Source organism: Scyliorhinus canicula, chromosome 7 (assembly GCF_902713615.1).
Source record: "Scyliorhinus canicula chromosome 7, sScyCan1.1, whole genome shotgun sequence".
NCBI classification, from domain to species: Eukaryota; Metazoa; Chordata; class Chondrichthyes; order Carcharhiniformes; family Scyliorhinidae; genus Scyliorhinus; species Scyliorhinus canicula.
Window position 1 is genome coordinate 51,450,851 of NC_052152.1, and position 24,031 is coordinate 51,474,881.

A 24,031-nucleotide genomic window follows, 5' to 3' on the forward strand; every position below is an offset into this window, starting at 1 on the left:
ACCTCCTAAGTTTAAGCAGGATTCTTTGCAACCGAGGTGTCATGTCGTTCAGGTCCTTGTGGATGATGTGGACCAGAGGCCTGTGATCCGTCTCGACAGTGAATGTCGGCAGGCCGTAGTCATAATCATGAAATTTGAGGATGCCAGTGAGAAGACACAAGCACTCCTTCTCAATCTGAGCATATCTGGTTTCAGTGGACGTCATCACCCTTGATGCGTAGGCTACTGGTGCCCAGGATGATGTGTCATCTCGTTGAAGCAACACTGCACCGATGCCATCCTGACTCGCATCTGTGGATATTTTTGTCTCCCGGTCCGGGTCGAAGAATGCCAGGACTGGTGCAGTGGTGAACTTGGCTTTCAGCTCCAGCCACTCTGTCTGGTGTGCCGCCTTCCACTCAAAGGCAGTTGACTTTTTTTACCAGGTTGCGTAGGGCCGTGGTGTTTGTGGCCATGTTTGGAATGAACTTGCCCAGAAAATTGACCATACCCAAGAAGCACAGCACCGCCTTTTTGTCCTCAGGGACCTTCATCGCCTCGATGGCCCTGATTTTGTCTGTGTCCGGGCACACACCATGCTGTGAGATCTGGTCGCCTAGGAACTTGAGCATCGACATGCCAAAACAACATTTGGACCTGTTTAACTTTAGGCCGTTGGCATGTACACGGCGGGATACCTTCTGGAGTTGGGGCACATGTTTTTCAGGGGTCGTTGACCATATGATGATGTCATCCATGTACACACGAACCCCTTCAAAGCCTTCCGTCATCTGCTCCATGATGCAATGGAATATCTCCGATGCCGAGATAATGCTAAATGGCATGCAATTGTTCCAGTATCTGCCAAAAGGCGTGTTGAAGGTGCAGAGCCTTCTGCTGGACCCTTCCAGCTGGATTTGCCAAAATCCCTGCGATGCATCCAATTTGGTGAAGAAGCACGTGTGTGCTATCTCACTCATGACTTCCTCCTGCTTCGGGGTGCGGCATGATATTCTTATTGAGATCCTTGGAATAAATGCAGAGGCGCAGGTCCCCCGAAGGCTTCTTTACGCACACCATCGAGCTGACCCAGTCTGTCGGTTCGGTGACCTTGGATATGATGCCTTTTTGCTGAAGATCCTTGAACTGTGCGTTCAGGCGCTCTCTCAGTGGAGCAGGGATTCGTCATGGTGCTTGAACCACGGGCGCGATTCTCCGCAAATGCGGAGAGTCGTAAAGGCTGCCGTGAAACCGGCCATTTTTTCACGGCAGCCTCCGCGCCCCCTCCCGGGACCCGATTCACCGCCCCGGTCGGGGCTAGCATCGCGGCCCCGGGAAGAACGGCAGCGCGGGCTTAGCGAACGTTCGCTAAACCCGGCCGCCAAGCCTCACAGCGGCTGACGCGCATGATGAGTCAGCCGAGCATGCACGGGTTGGACGGCTCCAACCCGCGCATGCGCGGATGACGTCATCGCGCATATGCGTCAAACCTGCGCATGCCCGGTCCGTCATGCCCATCGGCCGCCCGGATTACAACGGAAAAGCCATCACGGCACTGATCCTGCGGGGCTGCGGAGGGACAAAGAGTGCGCGGGAACCGGACCCGCTGCCCGTGATGGGTGCCCACCGATCGCGGGCCCATGCCAATCGGCGGCATGGTTGTGCAGAACGGCACTTTGCGGCCGTTTTCACGAACTGTGATAGCAGGTGTGCTTAAATTCGTTGAAAACGGCCGTAAAGGCCTGGGAAATCGGCCCATCGGATAGGGAAGAATCGCTGCTCGCCGTAAAAAATGGCGAGCAGCGATTCGTGTCATGGGGCGGCCGTGGGGGGGGGGGGGGGGGGGGGGGGGGGGGGAGAGAATAGCAGGAGGTCGGGAAAAATGTCAGGAAGGCCCTCCCGCTATTCGCCGACCCATTGTGGGGGGCGGAGAATCGTGCCCCACTGGCTTGGCATCAGGTCATAGCAGAATCTTGTATCTATACGGCAGTGTGCCCATCCTGTTGAACACATCAGGATATTGGGCGAGGATGTCGTCAATGCTGGCCTGAAGATCCACATGGGAGGATGTGGTGGTGTAAACCCTTTGAATGAGGTTCAGCTTCTTGCAGCCGTGCGCACCTAGTAGGGAAACCCTGTCTGGCTGAACAATTTCAAAGTGTAACCGTGCTTGTGTGTGTCGGTTGGATACGTGCAGATGGCAGGATCCCAGTGCCGTGATGGCTTTTCCGTTGTAATCCAGGAGCTTGCAGGCAGCTGGAAGGACGATGGGGGGGATTCTTAATGTGTCTGAAGTCTGCCTGTGAGAGGAAGTTGGCAGAGGCACCTGTGTCCAGTTTGAACTGGATGGGGCAGTGGTTGACCTTCATCACTGCTCACCATTCGACCTCGGAATCCACAGCTGGGATTGACTGGACTTGCAATGTGTCTGGTGTGGCATATTCACACGTTGTAATAATGCCCACACGGTAGGCGTTGTCCAGGCATTCATCATCTGGATCCGTTGCACTGCCAGGATCAGAATCCTGTAGCCTTTGTTGCACACTCCGGATGCACCGTCGTCAGAATTGGGAGCACCGGCTTCTGATTGGTGGTGCAGATCTACACAGGGCTGCATAGAGGCCTGGCGTCCCACAATTAAACAGCGTCTGCCTCTTGCAGGGCAAGTATTTCTTTAAATGGGCGGTGCTACAGTTCAAACACGTCATGACGTTGGTGTCCTGACGCTCCGTGCATCGTTGCACATGCACAGTGTGGTTCTCAAACATCTGCACCTGTGCAGTGCGGGTTTCGGCTGCTTCGTTATCCTTTTCGCATCGCGCATGCATCGGGCCCGGGAAGAGTGCGTGAAATGGCCGCTTTCATCAATGTTGAGGCGCTGCATCCGGAATATAGCCTGAACACTCTCCGTCTCGTGGGAGGCTAGATTACCATTTTCTGCTGTTTGTACTGGGAATAGCGATTTTTAGTGTGCTCATGCACTGTGCATGTTTCAATCTCGACTGGCAGGGACATGTGCTTGATCTTCAGTAACTGCTCTTTCAGAGGATCAGAGTGAACTCCAAAAACAATTTGGTCTCTGATCATGGAGTCACCGAAGCTGCAGGATTGCGCTAGAAGTCTAAGGTTAGTTAAATATGAGGTGAAGGATTTGTCTTTACCTTGCAATCGCTTCGTGAATACGTAGCGCTCGAAGATTTTGTTGGTGTCCACCTCACAGTGGCTGTCAAACTTGTCCAGGATGGTCTGAAACTTTGTCTTGTCCTGGTCTTCGGCGAACTGAAAGGAGTTGAATATTTCCACGGTGTGATCACCCGCTGTGGTGAGGAAAAGATCTATCTTCCGTGCATCAGGCGCACAATTAAGGTCTGATGTTTCGACGTAAAGCTGAAATTTCTGCTTGAATGTCCGCCAGTTAACACTGAGATTGCCGGAAGTCCTGAGCTGGTGAGGAGCCGGAATCATTTCCATTGTGCCGGTATACATTCGCTGGTTGTCACGGATCTTGCTGAGTTGAACTAACTAGATTGAACAGACTCCTGGTATCATGTTGTGTTATGTAATTTGGAATAACACAAGCTGCCACTTGATGCAGTTTTGAGTAAAAGATGCTCCAGACTTTGAAGTGAGTTCAATGTGTTTTATTGAACTATTAGCACAGTTCATAATGAGTTCAACTCTCTGATAATCTAAATGTAGTAACTCAGTCTAACGGAACCAGCCTTGTTCTGAGCCACGTGCTGGGGTGTGATGCTGAGGACACACCCTGTCTCACTCTGTAGACGTTGGTCTATGGAAAGAGGCGGGGTGTGAGTGCCTCATCCCTTTTATAGTGAGATACCACCCCTGAGTGTCCTGACTGCTCATTGGTCGTGTCCTATTCTATGTGTTCATTGTCTGTATGTTTGCATATCATGCCCAAGCCAGCTGGCAATGCCACTTGGGCACCTTGGCTGTGTCAGGCTCACACACAGGTGGCACTGCCTGGGTACCCAGTGGCACCAGCAGTGCCAGGCATCAGCCTTCCCAAAGGCTGGGGACCTCCGATCCCCTTGGAGACCTCCATGAGTGCCGTTCCGTCTGGACCCCATTTGCGCGGACGAGTGGTGAACGTCGCTCGTCCGAGGTCTCTTTTTTAATTTAAAGTACCCAATTCTTTTTTTTTCCCAACAAAGGGGCAATTTAGCATGACCAATCCACTACCCTGCACATTGCTGGGTTGTGGCAGCGAAACGCACACAAACACAGGGAGAATGTGCAAACTCCACGTGGACAGTGACCCAGAATCAAACCTGGGACCTCAGCGCCGTGAGGCAGCAGTGCTAACCACTGCACCACCGTGCTGTCCCTCACCAAGGTTTCTGAGGGGTTGAATCCCAAAGCCTCATGTACCTCAGGATTCTGCACATTAGAGAGAGGCTAGCTGTCTCGCTTTAATATGCCAAAAGGTGATCCTGCCCATTGTGGGCGGGATTCACATCGCATCGTCTCACAATATCGTGTTGGATCTCGTGAAGTGTTGTGAGCCAGGTAGATCCCGGGAGCGGAGTCTCCTGGCTTTCAACGGCCACGCTGCGCCGCGGCAAGCTGCTTTCCCGGCGCAGCGTGGCCGTTGGATCGCGCCCTAGATATTTATTGCTTAAGTGAGGCATATATGGTTGTATCATAGTTAGCAGTCTGCCTTCTGTTCGATGTGCAGACAGCAGAATATTGTACTGGTTCTTCATAGGACAGATTATTTTTATCTTTGACCTTTAAAACTGCATATTCAGTTTCTTGCTCCTGCTCTGGTCTTTCCGATTCCCGCTTTTGCTTCCACCTTCGAGGATTGCTGACATGAACAGGCGCGTAATGCAGAGTTTCACTGCTTAGTGAAACGTTACTCTGTAACATTGCAATAAGGGACAACAGTGAGAACACACAAGATTCATTCATTAAAACCAGTTGTCTTTCAAATTTTGGCCTGACCTTAATTTAGCATAAATATACTTCCTGTTGTACAATGCAAAACCACTATAATCCAAGACTAATAAGAAACATACAATGGTAATCAACTAAATTGCTGTTTTCTGACTTCAGTATCTTGGTAAAATTCTGACGGAGCAGATCACAGGCCCTTTAATGATCCTGTCAGATTTTCATTTCACTGAAGTCAGTGAGTGCCATACACACTCAGCTCTCTCCACTGTTCCAGGGCCTTTCTTCTAGTTCCTCACTTTCCCTCCAGGGCTGCATTGTAGAATTAATGTCGGGCTGCTTACGGTCTCAGTAATGAACTTTGCACACCTTCGAAAGTGAGCCTCACCTTTAAGGACAATAAGATGTCTCTAAGGGGTGGCAGGCTGCGGGACATGGGACCCTCCCAGGCAGCGTGCTCCCTATAAGCATCGTGATTTTTGTCGACAGTTCACCCATTGTGCTTCAGTGAGTGAGATCCAGGCATTAAAATCGATTAGACCTGCAGCTGGTATTATTGCATTTGCAGAGTACCAGCTGCCCAATATGCACCAGAGACAAAATCTACCTTGATCACAATCTCCTGCAACACATTCAGTGATGGGTTATTGGATGGAGCATCACACAATGTTTCTAATCTGAGTGAAAGTTTTCAGTTTTGGCTCTCTGGCAGCAAGTGGGGCAGTGTAGTTATGTGGGACATAGATAGAGTAGACGGGAAGAAACTTTTGCCCTTGGTGGAGGGATTAATGACCGGGGACATAGATTTCAGGGAAGGTTTAATGGGTGTGTGAGGAAAAATGTTTTCACGCAGAGGGTGGTGGGAGTTTGGAACTCACTGCCTAAAAGGGTGGTGTAGGTAAAGACTCTCGTAACATTTAAGAAGTATTTAGATGTGCACTCGCGATGTCAAGGCATACAAGGCCATGGGCCAAAACAATGTACTTACTTCATTTACTGAGTCATTCACTGATTTTCCAGCTATTTGATCGTCAAGATTTCTGTTATGGATCGATGAATCTGTAAGTATATCAGCATACAAAATGTCTTAGAGTAACATTTTAAATAGTGGTGTATGTGAAATGAAAGGAAAATCGCTTATTGTCACAAGTAGGCTTCAATTAAGTTACTCTGAAAAGCCCCTAGTCGCCACATTCCGGCGCCTGTCCGGGGAGGCTGGTACGGGAATTGAACCGTGCTGCTGGCCTGCTTGGTCTGCTTTAAAAGCCAGCAATTTAGCTGAGTGAGCTAAACCAGCCCCTATAATAAGATACAACAATAAAAACAGTTTATAACTGACATTTTGCTCCCCCTCTAAAACGGTATCCACTGTTAGTGCGCACACCTCTGGTGCGAGTTGCACCAGAACCCTTGTTGGTGAGGATATTAGCCGTGCACAGAGGCATCCAGCAGAAAGATTCAGAATAGGAAAATTGTGATGGCAATCAGACTGTAACCTTGATTTAACACCAGTTCTGCCAGGTTGGAGATCAATGCTCCAGCTAATCCCATTTCACACAACTGAATGTGTGAAGGTACCTCCCTGCCAACTCTTTTAAAATAAATTATCAACTATGTGCAGGCTACATTATTGACTGATTTCTATCTCTGGTTGTAGAAGTGTTTGGTGGGTTTCAGATTTGGTCAAGGTTGTTGAAGGGGGTGACACAAAGAAGAATATGGTTCCGACTTCCAAGGATTCTTCACAGACCACATGCTTCCACACATGTGTACATTACTTTACAAGCCACCTAGCCTACAGCATGATAGGAAGAATGAGCAGAGGTGACACAGAACAGGACAAACTGCCAGGAGAGGAAGGACAGGTCTCTCAGCAGGAATATATCGACTCAGAGTTTTCATGGAGCACTTCTTCGACCTAAACTTCACCAAGAAGCAATGATGTGTTTGACATCTCCAGTTTGATATCTTCAGTGAGGAGGCCCTTAGTGAAATCCCTCCCCTGCTGTAGCCAAAGCAATTCTAGCAAGGTGATGGAGGACAGATTGCAGAACTACCATCCCAATAGGCAGACCTGCAAACTCCATTGAACTGGCATCTGTAGCTTTGATGACAGCAGTCTGAGCCTCTGTGACAACAAACTGAACTTGCATGACTTAAGTCTGACCTTTTGTTGCAATAGGATGAAGTTGAATGGTTTCTATTTGTGCTGCAATGGAGGCTGAGTTATCAGGCGTCAGATACTGCATCATGGATGAGTCTACAAGTGTTCCATTAAGTTGGTCACTGCTTCCACACTGGGCAGAAAGGACTCCAAGCTCTGCACAAAATGCTGTACCAGGCTGGTGCCAGACACCTCCATGTCACTTGACATTGACATTGACAAGCCTACCAGTGCACCAAGCATTTCAGTCTGCATTTAAATAAGCTGACTCTTTTCAAAACTGCAATGCCTTGCTGAATCAGTACTCCCACCCTGTCTCCCTTTCCTATCTTTTCTGAACACTTTATATCCATTACGCATCCAGTCCTCACCATTTTAAGCCATGATTCTGATATAACAAACAAAGAACAAAGAAAAGTACAGCACAGGAACAGGCCCTTCGGCCCTCCTTGCCTGTGCCGACCATGCTGCCTGTCTAAACTAAAATCTTCTGCACTTCCAGGGTCCGTATCCCTCTATTCTCATCCTATTGGCACCAGAGAGGCGATACACTATGTGAGACTAAGGATGACAGTTATGGACATGCCTGCCTGTCCCACTCACTATGAAATCTGCCTCTCCAACAACCTCAAATTCCTGGAACTCCCTCCCTAACTCACTGTGAGTGTACCCACACCACATGGCCTGCAACCATTCAAGAAGGAAGCTCACTATCACCTTCTCAGGGGCAGCTAGGGATGGGCAATAAATACTGGCCTAGCCAGTGATGATATATCCCATGAATTAATTTTTTTAAATCTCTTTGCTATTCTCCCCATTGGAGTCTGTGGAAATATGACTTGTTTCATTATTATTGTTGTTAGAAATATTGATTTTAGAATTTAAACACAATTTTCAAGACACTAAGTTTAAAGTAACAAAATAAAATGTATTTTATCCAATTACCTTTTCTATTCTTCCGTTTACAGCACTGACTCTTCATGATCAAAAGGCAAACTGGTACAATTAGGATAAGGCCTAGCAGGCTGAAGTAATAGAACTTGGAAACACCTTCAAAATTACAATTGAAATGTGAATCAAAATCATTAATATTAAACATAGTCAATGCTTATTGTATTAAATGCAATAATTTTCAATACAGTTCTTCATATTTATTCTTTAAAGCATATATTGAATCAGGAATATATTTAACATCTGTCACTTCCGTGTTTTTGAGTTGATGTGTACCTGTGAAATGTAAAAATAGGATTCAGCCAGCAGGAATTCCATTCAGGATCCAGAATACTTCAATTTTACAGACAGTAATATTACATGCATTATCCTATATCTACAAATAATCCTTAAAGGAATGGAGCAGTCTTTCATTAGTGGAAAGAGAAAGTCCATTCCACCATTGAGTCTTTATGATAAAAGTTATAATACTCTTGAGTGGGCAGCACAGTGGAATATGGGCAGCATGGTGGCACAGTGGTTAGCACTGCTAATGTACAGCACCATAGACCCTGATTCAATTCCGGCCTTGGGTCACTGACTGTGTGGAGTTTGTACATTCTCCCCGTGTCAGCGTGGGTTTCCTCCGGATGCTCCGGTTTCCTCCCACAGTCCAAAGATGTCAATGCTAAATTGCCCCTTACTGTCCAGTGCAAGTTAGGTTATGGGGATTAGGCAGGGTGAACGAGGGAGTGGATATGGATAGAGTGCTCCTTTGAAGGGTCAGTGCAGACTCGGTGGGTTGAATGACCTCTTTCTGCAATGTAGGCATTCTATGAGTGACATTATCAGTGCTTGGAAGATGTCACACCCCACAGTTTGACTGTTTTGAGTAGCTGACTGAGTTTTTTTCACCACTTTCAATTCAGCACACCCAAACCCACATTGCAAAAATAGCTGCAAACTGACACTCTTAGAGATGATCATATAATATTTTCACTTTATGCCAAAGAACTGTACATATATTTAAAGATAACACCAAACCCTAATGCAGGTTTGCGTTTCCAGTCTTTATGACCAGTAATAGGTTTATTGTGGCCAATCAATAATAAGCTAATTCTCCATGTAATGTGAAAAACTGACACTCCACCTTCCCCTAAGAGAATCCGCTCCTCCCGTCCTCAGACATCCTACAGTAGTTGCACTGGCTTGAAATGGACAGTATATCCATGTCTCCTCGCTCAAATTATTCATTCCCACCTCTTCATCCATTACATTTATCGAGATCCAACTGTAATGTAATCAAGGATTCTTTGACAGCACCTCCCAACACTGTGGCCACTACCACCTAGAATGACAAGGGCAGTCGATGCTTTGGAACATCACATCTCCCCTCCAAGCCACACACCAGATTACTTCACTGTCGCTGGGTCAAAGTCCTGGAATTCCCTCCCTCGCACAGTGGTTAATACTGTTGCTTCAGAGCATCAGGGACCCGGGTTTGATTCACGGCTTGGGTCACTGTCTGTGTGGAGTCTGCACGTTGTCTGCTTGGGTTTCCTCCGGGTGCTCTGGTTTCCTTCCACAAGCCCCAAAAGACGTGCTTGTTAGGTGAATTGGACATTCTGAATTCTCCCTCAGTGTACCCCAGCAGGTACCGTAATGTGGTAAATAGGGGTTTTTCACAGTAACTTCATTGCAGTGCAATGTACGCCTACTTGTGACACTAATAAAGATTATTATTATAACAGCACTGTGGGGGCAGCACGGTGGTGCAGTGGTTAGCACTGGGACTACAGCGCTGAGGACCTGGGTCGAATCTCGGCCCTGGGTCACTGTCCGTGTGGAGTTTGCACATTCTCCCCGTGCCTGCGTGGGTTTCACCCCCACAACCCAAAGATGTGCTGGTTAGGTGGATTGGCCACACTAAATTGCCCTTTAAATTGAAAAAAATAATTGGGTACTCTAAATTTATATTTTAAAAAAACAGCACTGTGGGTGTACCTACACTACGTGAACTGGAGTGGTTCAAGAAAGTGACTCACCACCACCTTTTCGAGGGCGATAAAGGATGGGCAATAAAAGGGTTTTTAAAAATTACCATCTCCTAAAAATGGTTAGTATTATTTTTGGTTCAAATCAACGGACAGATGACAACCATCTGTGTTTCTGACCGACAGTTAAAAGTTTAACCACAATAGTGGTTCAAAAAGAAAACGTCAATTTTTTTTACCTTCTTTGAAGTTGTCAGCATAATTAATCAGAGGATTTGAAAGTTAGAACTGGAGACTGTCAGGACCAAACTGCTTGAAGGACAGAACTGGAATCACTCAAATGCTACATGCTTTCATTCTTTCTTTGGTGCAAACATAAAGCTTACAATTGGAAAAAGCTGATCGTTTCTGGGCATCATGTTTAAAGGAGTGCTGAGAGACATAGAAACATAGAACATTTTGCACACTCTCCCCTTGTTTGCATCGGTTTCACCCCCACAACCCAAAGGTGTGCAGGGTAGGTGAATTGGACACGTTTTATTTGCCCCTTAATTGGAAAAAAAAGAATTGGGTACTTTAAATTTAAAAAAAATATAGAATGTAGGAGAAGGTTGAGGCAATTCAGCCCTTCGTCCTTGCTCTACCATTCATTCATGGCTGATCGTCAAACTCAATAGCCTAATCCCACTTTTCCCCCATATCTTTTGATCCCCTTTGTCTCAAGTGCCATATCTAACTGTTTCTTGAAAACATGCAATGTTTTGGCCTCAACTACTTCCTGTGGCAATGAATTCCACAGGCCGATCACTCTGTGTAAAGATATTTCTCCTCATCTCTTTCCTAAATAGTCTACCTCACATCCTCAGACTATGGCCCCTGGTTTTGGACACACCCACCATCGGGAACATCCTTCCTGCATCTACCCTGTCTGCTCCTGTTAGAATTTTATAGTTTTCTATAAACCCCCTCATTCCCCCTCATTCTTTGGAACTCCAGCGAATACAAACCTAACCGACTCAATCTCTCCTCATACGTCAGTCCCGCCATCCCAGGAATTAGCCTGATAAACCTTTGTTGCACTCCCTCTAGTAGAACATCCTTCCACAGATAAGGAGGCCAAAACTGCACACAATATTCCACACAATATTTCATGTTTTCTCCCAACTTAGTTATTTACAACAATTTCACTGTGAAAGTATAGCTTTTTACATTGAGATTTTCATGCACGTGATTTGGAGTATTCCTGATTGATGTTTCATATGAGTAGTTTCAGTCCACCTTTTTGAGATCACCTGGGTGTTTCTTCTTTGTGAGAGCAGCAACTAACTTATTTCAGAACGCAGATTGCCTCAGTTACAGAATTGCCTGACTTTGGAAATGGCAGGGAGATGCATTTGACTTGATTTTTAAAAATGTTACTTGGTGTTAAATTTTAATTGATAACATTGCTGGGAAGTGCATTGAGATACTTTTAGTCTGTTAACAGTGTATAAATTTTGCTGCAAATATATCTCATGCCTTAGTTACCTTATGTAATTTCTAAATCACCCCTGCTGCTGTCTGTTCGTCAATGCTGGATAGAACTGCACATTGTCATGACAAGCCACATCCTATTTCACTCAGCCTCACATATTGTGGACCACCTTGGAACTACCAGCTCTTCTGAAGCAGTTGTCAGCTTTTGTTAGATCCCTAACCTGGCAAAAATGCTAAACGCAGCATAAAAACGTCAAATTAAAAATTACTAAATTCAAATGTACACTTTGGAAACATAAGCTGATGCTGGGCAGCCTCCAACAGGAAATTTTACAACCCACTAACATTAACGCATTCTACAGCATTAAAAAGGACAGACATTCTGGAAATAGTTATCAGGTCTGGCAGCATTTGTGGAAAGGGAAATAGTTAACATTTCAGGTTGATGACAGTGTTCTGATGAAAGGTCATTGACATGAAATGTTAACTCTGTTTCTCTCTCCATAGATGCTGCCTGACCTGCTGAGTACTTCCAGCATCTGTTTTTATTTCAGATTTCCAGCATCTGCAATATTTTGCTTCTGTAGTAGCGCAGTCTGTAGTCTTTGGAATTACAATGTTCACATCTGCCTTGATGTGCACTCAAAAAAAGGGGGGTATGAGGGCGGATCTAAAAAAAAAAACCCACTACTGTGGTTAAACTTTTAACTGTCGGTCAGAAACACAGGTGGTGGTCATCTGTCCATTGATTTAAACAAAAAAAAACTTTCATCAATCAAATTACACTCTCATTGCCTAATCTTTCTTCAACTAGGGTAAGACTTCTTACAACAGCAGGTTAAAGTCCAACAGTATTGTTTTGAATCACTAGCTTTCAGAGTACAGCTCCTTCCTCACCTGAGGAAGCTAGTGCTTCAAAACAAACCTGTTGGACATTAACCTGGTGTTGTAAGACTTCTTACTGTGCTCACCCCAGTCCAACGCCGGCATCTCCACACCATTTCATCAACCAGTAACGAATTCACTGCACTCCAAGATTACTTTGCAATAGTTCAGCTTACGTACAGATACAATACACCAGCTTCTCAAGCACTTCAAGCAGCTTTGCAATGACAGTTTTCAATCCTGCTGGTAGCAGATCAGTATATTTCTATGTTTTAAGTCTGTTATCACACTGTTGCTTTTGAACATGTTGTCTTAAAGGTGCCACGGGTTAAATATAAGATTGGGAAATAAAGGCATATTCTTACTAATTAAGCTTTAATGAGCAGGGATAGAAAAAGACACAACACTTTAAAATGATCGACTTGTGAAGGAATGAATTTAATTGGCAGTAGTCTGTGTGGAACACTTGGAAATCATTGCACTTTCTGTGATGGCCATTTTGAAATATTTTGCAATGTTCTTTCAGATAGGGCAGCACGGTAGCATGGTGGTTAGCATAAATGCTTCACAGCTCCAGGGTCTCAGGTTCGATTCCCGGCTGGGTCACTGTCTGTGCGGAGTCTGCACGTCCTCCCCGTGTGTGCGTGGGTTTCCTCCGGGTGCTCCGGTTTCCTCCCACAGTCCAAAGATGTGCGGGTTAGGTGGATTGGCCTTGCTAAATTGCCCGTAGTGTCCTAAAAAGTAAGGTTAAGGGGGGGGGGGGGGGGGGAGGCTGTTGGGTTACGGGTATAGGGTGGATACGTGGGTTTGAGTAGGGTGATCATTGCTCGGCACAACATTGAGGGCTGAAGGGCCTGTTCTGTGCTGTACTGTTCTACTGTTCTACTAAAGTATACTTTTGCAAAAAAAAATCACAGTGGCCGATCTGGTTCACTTTCCTGCCTGCCACCACTCACCCTCGAACTTAATCCCTTTGTCGATCAAAAATCAAACTCAGCCTTGGATAAATTCAATGAGCCAGCATCAGCTGCTTTCTGGGAAAGAGAATTCCACAGGCCAATGACCCTCTCCTCAATCTCCTTCTTAACAGGGAGAAGATATTGCAGAATGTAAGCGGCAAGTTGCAAATGTGTCCATAGCTGTTACATTGAGAAGTGTGGCAACGGGGTGAATGGCAAATGGTTGTTACTGCGAATCACTATAAATCATCTAGCACAGGAGGAGACCATTCGGCCCATTGCTGATTGTCTCGCCTCCCTGTGCATTCTCCCTTTTCAGTGAGCGCTGTGGCGGTTCTGAGGGATTAACCACCCGATGGAAATCTCTTTATATGTGAAAGTAAGTTGCTTTGTCTGTTTTGTACTGTTTAAACACTATCTTCTCTGGTTTCCGGCGACTTTATCTCTTGTCGAACCCTGAAGCCGGAATAAATCAAGTTATTTCAATCATGACACAATGACATTTAACGACATGTTTTACCGAGTCTGCCCCAGAAAGCACTTCCACTGTGGAGAGTGTTAGAAATCAGCTCTTACATAAGAACAACGGTTTGTAACTCGCTCTGACGTGCTTTCCATTTTATACTTTTAATTTCAGAGTTACTAAAAGCGAATCTGTCTTGTGGGCAAATTAAAACGCATGGAGATCAATATTGGGAGCACAGAGTTAGTGTCTGTAAAGTGAGATTAAAAAGTCAATGATCCCAGCTGCTGTTCCCAGTTGCATTGGTTAATGTTGCTGATTTCAATTCCCTGTCACAATTTTTAAATGAGTACAATAAAACACAAAGTGTATTTTAAGGCACGCTTTTATTGCGACCCACTATTTCTCCAGTCATTTTGTCTTCTGTAATTCCATCCCGACTGTGTCGTGTTTTTACACGGGGTCTTATAACGTTATTATTTCTACCTCCACTTACTGTGACCGGCAGCAATGCGCTGTGGAGATTATTCCCTCTGTGAATAACGTACCTCTGCTTTGTCTGAAACTTATTCTCACTGGCTCACTGTGTGTGATGTGCTGAACCTCACAAATGACGGCGGTTCCCTGGTCCCAGTGAGTGTCTGTAATCTGCAGCCGGGAGCTCAGGTTGTAGGTGTTGTCCCTGTTTACTGTCAGCGAGCCTGGTTCAGTTTGATAGGAGACATTTCCCTCTACAATCCAGGAAATGTTCAGGTCACTGGGGAAAAATCCCGCTGCCAAACAAGTCAGAGCCCGAATCCCAATAACTTCACTGTCGGGATCCGCAGAGAGAGAGACTTCAGGTTTAGCTAAATAAACAATAAAAACACACCTTCTATCAATATTCATTGTAGCAAATAAATAGCGAACAACTGTAGCAAAAATTTAAACTTGCACAAATCTAAGCTAAATGGGAAACTGCAGAATCAATTTGATTAGTGTTTTTAAAAAAAAATCAATATTGAAATTACAAAACAGAGAAGAAAAACGGAACGCGCATGAAATAAGATCCAGAATAATATAAATAATATCCAGTGACCTTACAATAAGTGTCATTGCGGCACAAATTGGGTCTGTGTTTGTTAGAGCTGGTAAACAAGTAAATATAATTGTTTTCCAAAGACCAGTTTCGCTCTTTGCAATTCGCTTTTTTTATATAATCATATTCCGCTGTTAGGATTGCTGTCAGTATTACACAGCTTAGACTTGTGTCTGTTCTTCTTCAAACGAGGTTTTGAGAAGGATATGAAAGTCCCTGTTGTTTAATTGTTATTGGGACATTAAAGCTAAACCCGGGCACACTCACTCCGGGCCCAGTGTACAGAGGATGTCACATCAGGTCAGATTAGTGTCTGTTTATTTCCCACACATTGAGCTATTTCAATGTCCCTTCATCTCATCAGAGAATCATAGAATGTTCACAGCCCAGGAGGAGGCCATTTGGCCCATCCTGCTCCTGCTGTCTGAAAGAACAATTCAGCCAATCCCACTCCAGCCCTTTTTCAGTGGCCCTGAAAAGGTTTCTTTTCAAAAAATTGTCAAATTCTCTTTGGAAAATCACCACTGAATCTTTCTCCAGCACGTTCTCTGGCAGTACACTCCAGATCCTGACCACATGGGAGGTAAAACAACAAGACCCGCAATGGCCTCTTCTTTCATCTTAAAATCCTGGAGTTCTGGACCCTTCCTCCAGATTTCACCCTATCCCCCTCTGTCCAGACCCAGAGTCAAAAGAAAAAATAGGACGGATGTTGGAAATCTGAAATTAAAACAGAAAAGGCAGGAAAAACCCAGAGTCTGGCAGTATCTGTGGAGACACGGGGTTAACATGTCAGATAGATGACCTTGTTAACCTGTGAAACGATTAAATCTCTATCTTCTTCCAGCTCTGACCAAAAGTCGACTATAACTCTGTTTCTCCCTCCACAGAGACTGTCAGACCTGCTGAGTACTTTGTGTTATTTCTAATTACCTTGAACGTTCAGCTTTGTTCCTTCCCCCATGATGGTTTTCCGGGACAGAATCTCCAATCTCAGGCAGTGGTAAGTGTCCGAATCGTTCACAATCAGCTCCCGAATGACGAGTGAATCTCCAGTCCCAGATAGGGACAGGCGAGAGCTTTTCCGGAGGTAATGCCTGGATCCATTGCCTCTGCTGTCAGGATTGTCTCTTGTCCTCCACCAATAATATTTCACCAAACCCACCCTCTCCTCTCCGGGTGTCAGGCTGCAGTTAATTCGAGCTGTCTGTCCTGTCAGGAGGGACAGAACTGGAGGAGACTGAATCACTTTCAGACCCACAACAGGCCCTGGAATAAAAACAATATAACAAATAGGAACGGAAAACCCAAATAATCTGAGCACAACTGGAATTACTGATAACCGGAGTTCAAGTGAATCCTTACCTAGGACAAAGAGGCAGAATTTGAGAATAACTGCTCCCATTTTGCCGAACACCCGGTGACCGGTAGTTTAGAGCTGTTGGTTAGTCTGAAGAAAATAAAGATCACGAAGATTATTGCGGTGGTAGCAGTCTGTGCGTCACATCACCCTGACTGCTGCTTTCAGACCGAATGGGAAAGTTTAACAAAATGTACATGCCAGTCCCTTCATCTATTCTGTACATTAAAAATTGTATTTCCCCCTTAGTGCAAAATATTGTGTACCATAGATTTACAATATTATGATCCTGTATCGTTTGATTTTAAATTGTGGTACAATCGCCCCAGCCTAATCTCAACAATTTTCATTCAACATTCAAAATAAATAAACCTGTAAACCACATGATGGAATAGTTCAGAATTCGGATAATTCTGCGACAATAATTCAGTTAATTTACGAGGCCACCTGAACAGGGTGATTTGTTACTGACCAATGTTTACCAAGTCCAAGACCTGTAAATTAAAATTCCATTTGTATAACTCACAATTGCCCTCAAAAAGCATTTTTAATTCAGTCATGTGACAATGATAGATTTAATATATAGATATATTTGGTAATATGGTGGTATTCTGTCAATAAAGCTATGTGTGTTTGTCCATGACTCATTAAACTGGGGGAAGGTTAATAAAGACAGCTTGCACGTGAGAGCCAAGCGATAAAAGTGTTAGGTGCATGTACTTATAAGAGTGGTTATGGTGAGGTTGGATTTACAAGTAGATATGTTAGGTTTAAAATTTATATTATGAAATGAGTAGGGATCTAACTTTTCAAGTGTTGAATTTCAAACAGAAGTTCTAAAGTGGTAAGAAACTTTACAACTCATAAACGTTTCATAAATAAACTGGAACGGTTATCAAATGTTATTGACCCAAAACAGAGACAATATGAAAACATTACCAATTCTTATTTTTGGAAAAGTTGAATTCAAAAGGTGCTTGATGACAATGGAATCTGAGATGGGGGGGGAGGATACTTAAGGAAGTATGTTTAGTTGAGTTCAGCTGGTTGTGTATGTGGGGGGAGGGGTGTCGTCCTGAGACCTGGGGCGGAATTCTCCGACCCCCTGGGGGGTCGAAGAATCACCCGGGGCCGGCGTCAATCCCGCCCTGCTGTGTCCCGAATTCTCCGTCCCCCCGAGATTCGGCAGGGGCGGGAATTGTGCCGTGCCAGTCGTCGGGCCCTCTACACCGGTCAGCGGGCCCCCCACGGGGATTCTCCGGCCCGCAATGGGCCAAAGTCCCGCCACTGACAGGCCTCTCCCGCCGGCGTGGTTTAAACCACCTACCTGACCGGCGGGATTGGCCAGGACTCTGGGGTCCTGAGGGCGCTGGGCGATCTGACCCCGGGGGGGTGCGCCCACGGTGGCCTGGCCCGCGATCAGGTCCCACCGATCGGCGGGCGGGCCTGTGCTGTGGGGACACTCTTTTTCTTCCGCCTCCGCATGGCCTTCGCCATGGCGGAGGTGGAAGAGACCCCCTCCCCTGCGCATGCACTGGTATGACAGTCAGCAGCCGCTGACGCTCCGGCGCATGCGCAGACTTACGCCGACTGGCAAAGTCCTTTCAACCCCGGCTGGCGTGGCGCCAAAGGCCATTCACACCAGCCGGCGGAGTGGGAACCACTCCGGCGCGGGCCTAGCCCCTCAATGTGAGGACTTGGCCCCTAAAGGTGCGGAGAATTCCGCACATTTGGGGCGGCCCGACGCCGGAGTGGTTCACGCCACTCCGACACACCGGGACCCCCCGCCCCATCGGGTAGGGGAGAATCCCGGCCCAGATTCGTGCCGGGAGAAAGTGTGAAAGTTGTGAATTTAAATCAGCCATCCAGTCAAATCAGAGTCTTGTGGGATGGTTTAATTAAAGTGACGGCAGTTATTTGCTTTGAGTGATGTTACTGGATTTTCATAATTAAAAATCTATAAGGCAGTCATTGCCAAGAAGGCGGTGCACTTGTGATTTTTGATCAAATGGATTTTTTGGGTGGTTGTTCTCTAAGACTGTTTTACCTGTGTAACTTTAATCTCATGTGCTTAAGTTTTTTTTCTTGTTACTAAATCATTTAATTTTCTAAATCCGAAGGGCACTTTTGGGGATTTGCACCCATGGTGAATGGGTCCTAAAAATTGAAGCCATCATAACTTCAGTGAAAGATAGGCAGCATCCTTATTTAGGTTTTCTGTCTGTCGGTTTTTTATTATCAATGGTTGAAGGGGTGTTGATGGGGTTGTTTTGTAACTTTACATGTCGGGAGTTGGTGGGATGGGTGTGGCTTATTGTTCATGTTACTTTATTTTGGATTTAATCATGTTGGTTTTGGGGGGGGGGGTTGGTTTGGCATATTGGAACTTTGGGGTCATGAATGGTTCTCTGTGTTGGGGCCACCCCACGAGCTGAATATGTAGTCAGCGGGAATAAAGCAATGGGGTTATCTGCGGCTTGTACGGTGGGGGGTTTATTTGGTATGAGTTTAGGGATTATGGCTATTATGTGGTTAGGGTTTGGTCGGGGTTTGGGTGGGGAGTTGGTGGGTGGTGGGACGGGGGAGTGGGAAGGGCGGGTTTGACTTCTGATGGTGACTGGGGACCTTCCTTTGTACTGTTGTGTTGGGGGATCTGGTGGCCACCTTGAGTGGGCCTGCTATTGCCCTTCTCAGAGCATTGCTGCATGGCCTCAACGAGGCCGGATGGCTGACTCTAGCCAAGCGGGAGGGTAGACTACCCCCCATCCGGCTGGTCACATGGAATGTGAGTGGGTTGAGTGGCCCGGTAAAGAGATCTCGGGTCTGTGCACACCTTAGGACTTTGAAAGCTGATGTGGTGCTGTTGCAGGACCCCCATTTACGAGTTAGAGATCAGATAAATTTGCGATCAGATAAGGGTTGCGTAAGGCAGATGTTTCATTCGGAGTTTGATAGTAGGGCTTGGGGTCAACAATCCTGATTAATAAGAAGGTAGCCTTTCCAGCGTTGAAGATTTTGTCAGATTCGAATGGAAGGTACATGATGGTTAGTGGGTTGTTAACAGCTGCACCAGTGGTGCTGGTCAATGTATATGCCCCAAATTGGGATGACACAGCTTTTATTAATAAATTGTCTTTGATCTGGGATTTGGAGTCCCACTAGTTAATCACGGGAGGGCATTGTAACTGTGCATTGGATCCCCGATTGGATAAGTTGTGGTCTAAGGCATTGAAACCTTCTGGGATGGCAAAGGCTCAGCCTTTATGGAGCAGATGGGGGGAGTAAGTCCTTGAAGATTTCTACACCCAGGGGAGAAGGGCTTTTTGTTCTTCTCTCAGGTTCACCAGGTCAATTCCAGGATTGACTTATTTGTGGTAGATAAGTCCCTACTGCTGGGGATGGTGAGGATGGGGTACTCTGCGATAGTAATTTCTGATCATGCCCTACATTATCTGTGGGTTGGGATGGGCCCCACTCTGTGCCTCACCTGGAACTTTGATACTTCGCTGTTGCTGAATAAGAGCTTCTGCAAGAGGACTGAGGAGATTTTGCATTCCACATTGTGGGAGGAGTTGAAGGTGGTTGTTAGATAGTGAAATCGCCTCTTTTAAAGCGAACAAGGAGAAGAGCAAGAAGATGAAGAGACAGAGGTTGGAGGATGCCATCTTAGAGATGAACCGTCAATGGTTGGTTAATTAGATGCCAGAGTTGTTTGCTAGTAGGAAGGAGTTAAAGTTGGAGTTTGGCTGCTGTCAATGAATCGGGTGTTGTGCCTGCTGCGACATTCGAGGGGAGCTTTTTATGAGTATGGTGAAAAGGCTAGTCGCTTGCTGAGGTGACAGATGGCCTCTTGGGATATTGAGAAATTTTATCAGAAGTTTGTCGGGTTGCTGGCTCCAATGCTGCTTGAGATGTTTGAGGATTCTATGCCATGGGGGACATTGCCAACCACATTGGCGCAGGCATCAGTCATTCTCCCTGATCTTAAAGAAGGATAAGATCAGATGGAGTGTGGGTCATACCGTTCCATTTTATTACTAAACGTGGATGCAAAGTTATTGCCAAAGGTCCTGGCTAGGCATATGCAAACCTGCCTCCCAGAGATCATATCGGAGGAGTAGATGGGGTTTCATAGAATCATAGAATTTACAGTGCAGAAGGAGGCCATTTGGCCCATTGAGTCTGCACCGGCCCTTGGAAAGAGCACCCTACTTAAGCCCATGCCTCCATCCTATCCCCGTAGCCCAGTAACATCAACTAACCTTTTGGACCGTTACTCCACAAGTCCGGTGGTGGTGGCGACATTGCGGATCTGGGGACAGTGGAGGAGGTACAAGAAGGTGGAGGGAGCGTCGGTCTGGACCCCGACATGTAACAACCACAGGTTTGTCCCGGGTAGGATGGATGGTGGGTTTTAGAGCTGGCAGAGGGCAGGCATCAGAAGGATGGGAGATCTGTTCGTAGACGGAAGCTTTCCCAGTTTGAAGGCGCTAGAGGACAAATTTAATCTGCCGCCAGGAAACGCCTTTAAATATCTGCAAGTGCGAGCCATCCTGAAAAAACAAGCCTTTCCGAAGCTGCCATCACTGGGGATGCAGGACAGGGTGGTCTCCGGCACCTGGGTGGGGGAAGGGAAGGTGTCAGATCACTACCAGGAACTACAGGAGGCGGAGGAAACCCCGGTGGAGGAGCTCAAGGGCAAGTGGGAGGAGGAGCTAGGTGAGGAGTTGGAAGCGGGTCTGTGGGCAGAGGTCCTGGGCAGGGTTAATTCCTCCTCATCGTGTGCCAGGCTCAGTCTAATTCAATTTAAGGTGGTCCACCAGGTACATATGACGGCAATAAGAATGAGCAAGTTTTTTGGGATAGAAGACATTTGTATGAGGTGCAAGGGCAGCCTGCAAACCATGTCCACATGTTTTGGGCATGCCCAGAGTGTAAACAGTTCTGGCAAGGGTTCGCAAGGGCAATGCCCAAGGTGCTTAACACACGGGTGGTGCCGAGTCCAGAGATAGGGATCTTTGGAATGTCAGAAGACCTGGGAGTTCAGGGGGCAAAAGAGGCCGATGCCTTGGCCTTTGCCTCCCTAGTAGCCCGGAGACGGATTTTATTAATGTGGAGGGACTCAAAGTCCCCGAGTGTAGAGACTTGGGTTAACGGCATGGCTGGGTTTCTCAGCCTCGAGAAAATAAAGTTTGCCTTTAGAGGGCCTACGCTAGGATTCTCTCGGAGGTGGCAGCCGTGCGTTGGCTTTCTCGGGAAAAATTAAAATGTCAGCAGCCGCAACAATCCGTGGGGGAGGGGGGGTGTGAGTGCTTCATTGGGATGGTGTGGGAAGACTGAGTCGTGTGGGGTAATGTCTAGTTAATTGTTATTATATATTGTCTTTTTGCACTATGCTAATGTTCACTCTTGTTTGTTTTGTTATTATTGTTACTACTGTTTTATTATGAAAAATTCTGCAAAACCTTAATAAAAATACTTTGTTAAAAAACTAAACTTTTGGACACTAAAGGCAATTTAGCATGGCCAATCCACCCAACCTGCACATCTTTAGGCAGTGGGAGGAAACTGGAGCACCCGGAGGAAACCCATGCAGACAGGGGGAGAAAGTGGAAACTCCACACAGGCAGTCACCCGAGGCCGGAATTGAACTCGGGTCCCTGGAGCTGTGATCTAGCAGTGCTAACCACTGTGCCACCGCGCCGCCCTCTCAAGCAGCTTCATTACCACCTCTGCACTGGAGAAAGCGTCCGTTGCATACAGCAACAGGTCATCCACATATAATGCACCTTATGCTCCCTCCCCCTTCCCTCTATCACCCTCCACATCGTGGATTACCTCAATGTTATGGCCAGAGGCTCAATTGACAAGGCAAAAATAGCGGGTAGACTCCTGCCGTGCCTCCCCTCACTTGGAAGTATTTCAAATTAAAGCGTTTGTCTGGGCACTCACAGTGTGGGCCCTATATATGCACTGGATCCAAGATATAAATCTAGGCCCAAAGCCAAACCTCCCCAAAATCTTAAACAAATAACCCCACCCTTTCAAACACCTTTTCCTCTTCTGCTGAGATAATCACCTCAAACTAAGGGGTTGGAAAGGGGGACAATACAACATTAAGAATCCGCCAAACATTGGCCAAAACTTGTTTTCCCTTCACAAACCGGTGACACAGTGGGTAGCCCAAAATAGGCCACTTAACCTGCAAAAGAAATCAACTTCCTCCAAGATCACCACAGTTACCAAGACATGCTGGCAAATATTAATTCTAAGAGCCGAAGAGGTGGCAGGATCAGCAAGAACCTGGAAAGGAGGAATGAGGCGATGATGAACACGCGGAGTGAGATAGAACTGGTCGCAGCCGAGCAGGCCGGGTTGCCGTCATGGACTATGCCGGACTACCCGTCGATAAGCCAGTGGATTGAGGTCCTGACACAGGAGCTCCAAAAGCACAGATAGGTCATCAAATTGAAAATAATGGCAACGGTGAAGGCGGCAGTCACGGATGCCCTGGCCCACTTCAAGGTGGCGCTGGAAAATACAGAGCAATGGCTGGAGGGGCAGGAGTCAATGATCAGGGAGCTGGAGAAAGCGGTGACTGTTCAGAGCGACTGGATCGCCTCATTTGAGACCAAAATGGCAAGAGATCGACTCAAGGAAGGCTTGAAGAGAAGGTTGAGGACCAGGAGAAATGGTCACGCCGCCAAAATCTCCGAATAATAATAATAATCTTTATTATCAAAAGTAGGCTTACATTAACACAGCAATAATGTTTCTGTGAAAAGCCCATAGTCGCCACATTGCTCACCTGTTAGGATACACAGAGGGAGAATTTGGAATGTCCAATTCACCAAACAAGCACGTCTTTGGACTGTGGGAGGAAATCAGAGCACCCGGAGGAAACCCACACAGACACAGGGAGAACGTGCAGACTCCACACAGACAGTGACCCAAGCCAGGAATCGAACTTGGGACCATGGCATTGTGAAACAACAGTGCTACCCATGTGCTACCGTCCTGGCAATTATAATAATAATAATTGCTTATTGTCATAAGTAGGCTTCAATGAAGTTACTGTGAAAAGCCCCTTGTTGTGGGTCTACCAGAGCATATCAAGGGCAGGAACCCCACAGAGTAAGTAGTTCGGATGTTGGGTAAGCCAGTCAGGGGTGAGAACTTTCCCAAGCCCCATAGATAGACTGAGCCCACAGTTCACTCCTACCAAGGCCAAAATCAGGAGAGCAGCCGCGGGCCATCATCGCAAAGCTGCACCGGTACAGGGACAGGGAGAAGATCCTGAATTGGACAAGGCACACACGGTCCTGTAAGTGGGAGGGACACGTGGTCCGTGTGAACCAAGACATTTGGGCAGACCTGACCAATCACCCAGCTGAATTCAACCCAGCCAAGGCAACACTGGACAGGAACAAAGTGCGATTTGGGATGCTGTACCCGGCAAAGCTCTGGGTAACCTTCCCAGGAAAGGAATTTTACCTGGGCGCCACTGTGGTTTAACACTGCTGCTTCACGGCATTGAAGACCCAAGTTCGATCCCAGCCATACTGCTCAACAAGAGGACAGCGTTCATGGTGACATAGGTGGTTACGAACTAGGGGCACGGTATTTCATGGTTATTGATGTCCTGGAAGGGACATCAGTGGTCCTCATAAACGTGAATGCCCCAACTGGGACAACGCAGAATTCATTAAGAAAACAATGGCAGAAATCCCAGACATAGACTCCCTCAGATTCATTATGGGAGAGAACTTTAATTGCGTGCATGTCACATGGACTCACAGATCCTGCCCCAAACCCGGTAAACTATT

General features: G+C 46.4%; 1 protein-coding gene across 1 annotated transcript; it reads right to left on the reverse strand.

The window, feature by feature from the left end:
- Window positions 1–4,611: 4,611 nt before the first annotated feature.
- LOC119969081 (tyrosine-protein phosphatase non-receptor type substrate 1-like) lies at window positions 4,612–16,250 on the reverse strand. Its single transcript, XM_038802283.1, has 6 exons — window positions 16,211–16,250; window positions 15,779–16,114; window positions 14,316–14,615; window positions 8,006–8,110; window positions 5,885–5,955; window positions 4,612–4,863 (listed from the first exon to the last, which is right to left on the reverse strand). Exons 1-6 carry the CDS (start codon window positions 16,248–16,250, stop codon window positions 4,612–4,614), a joined length of 1,104 nt encoding a protein of 367 aa, XP_038658211.1.
- Between the last annotated feature and the right edge of the window lie 7,781 nt (window positions 16,251–24,031).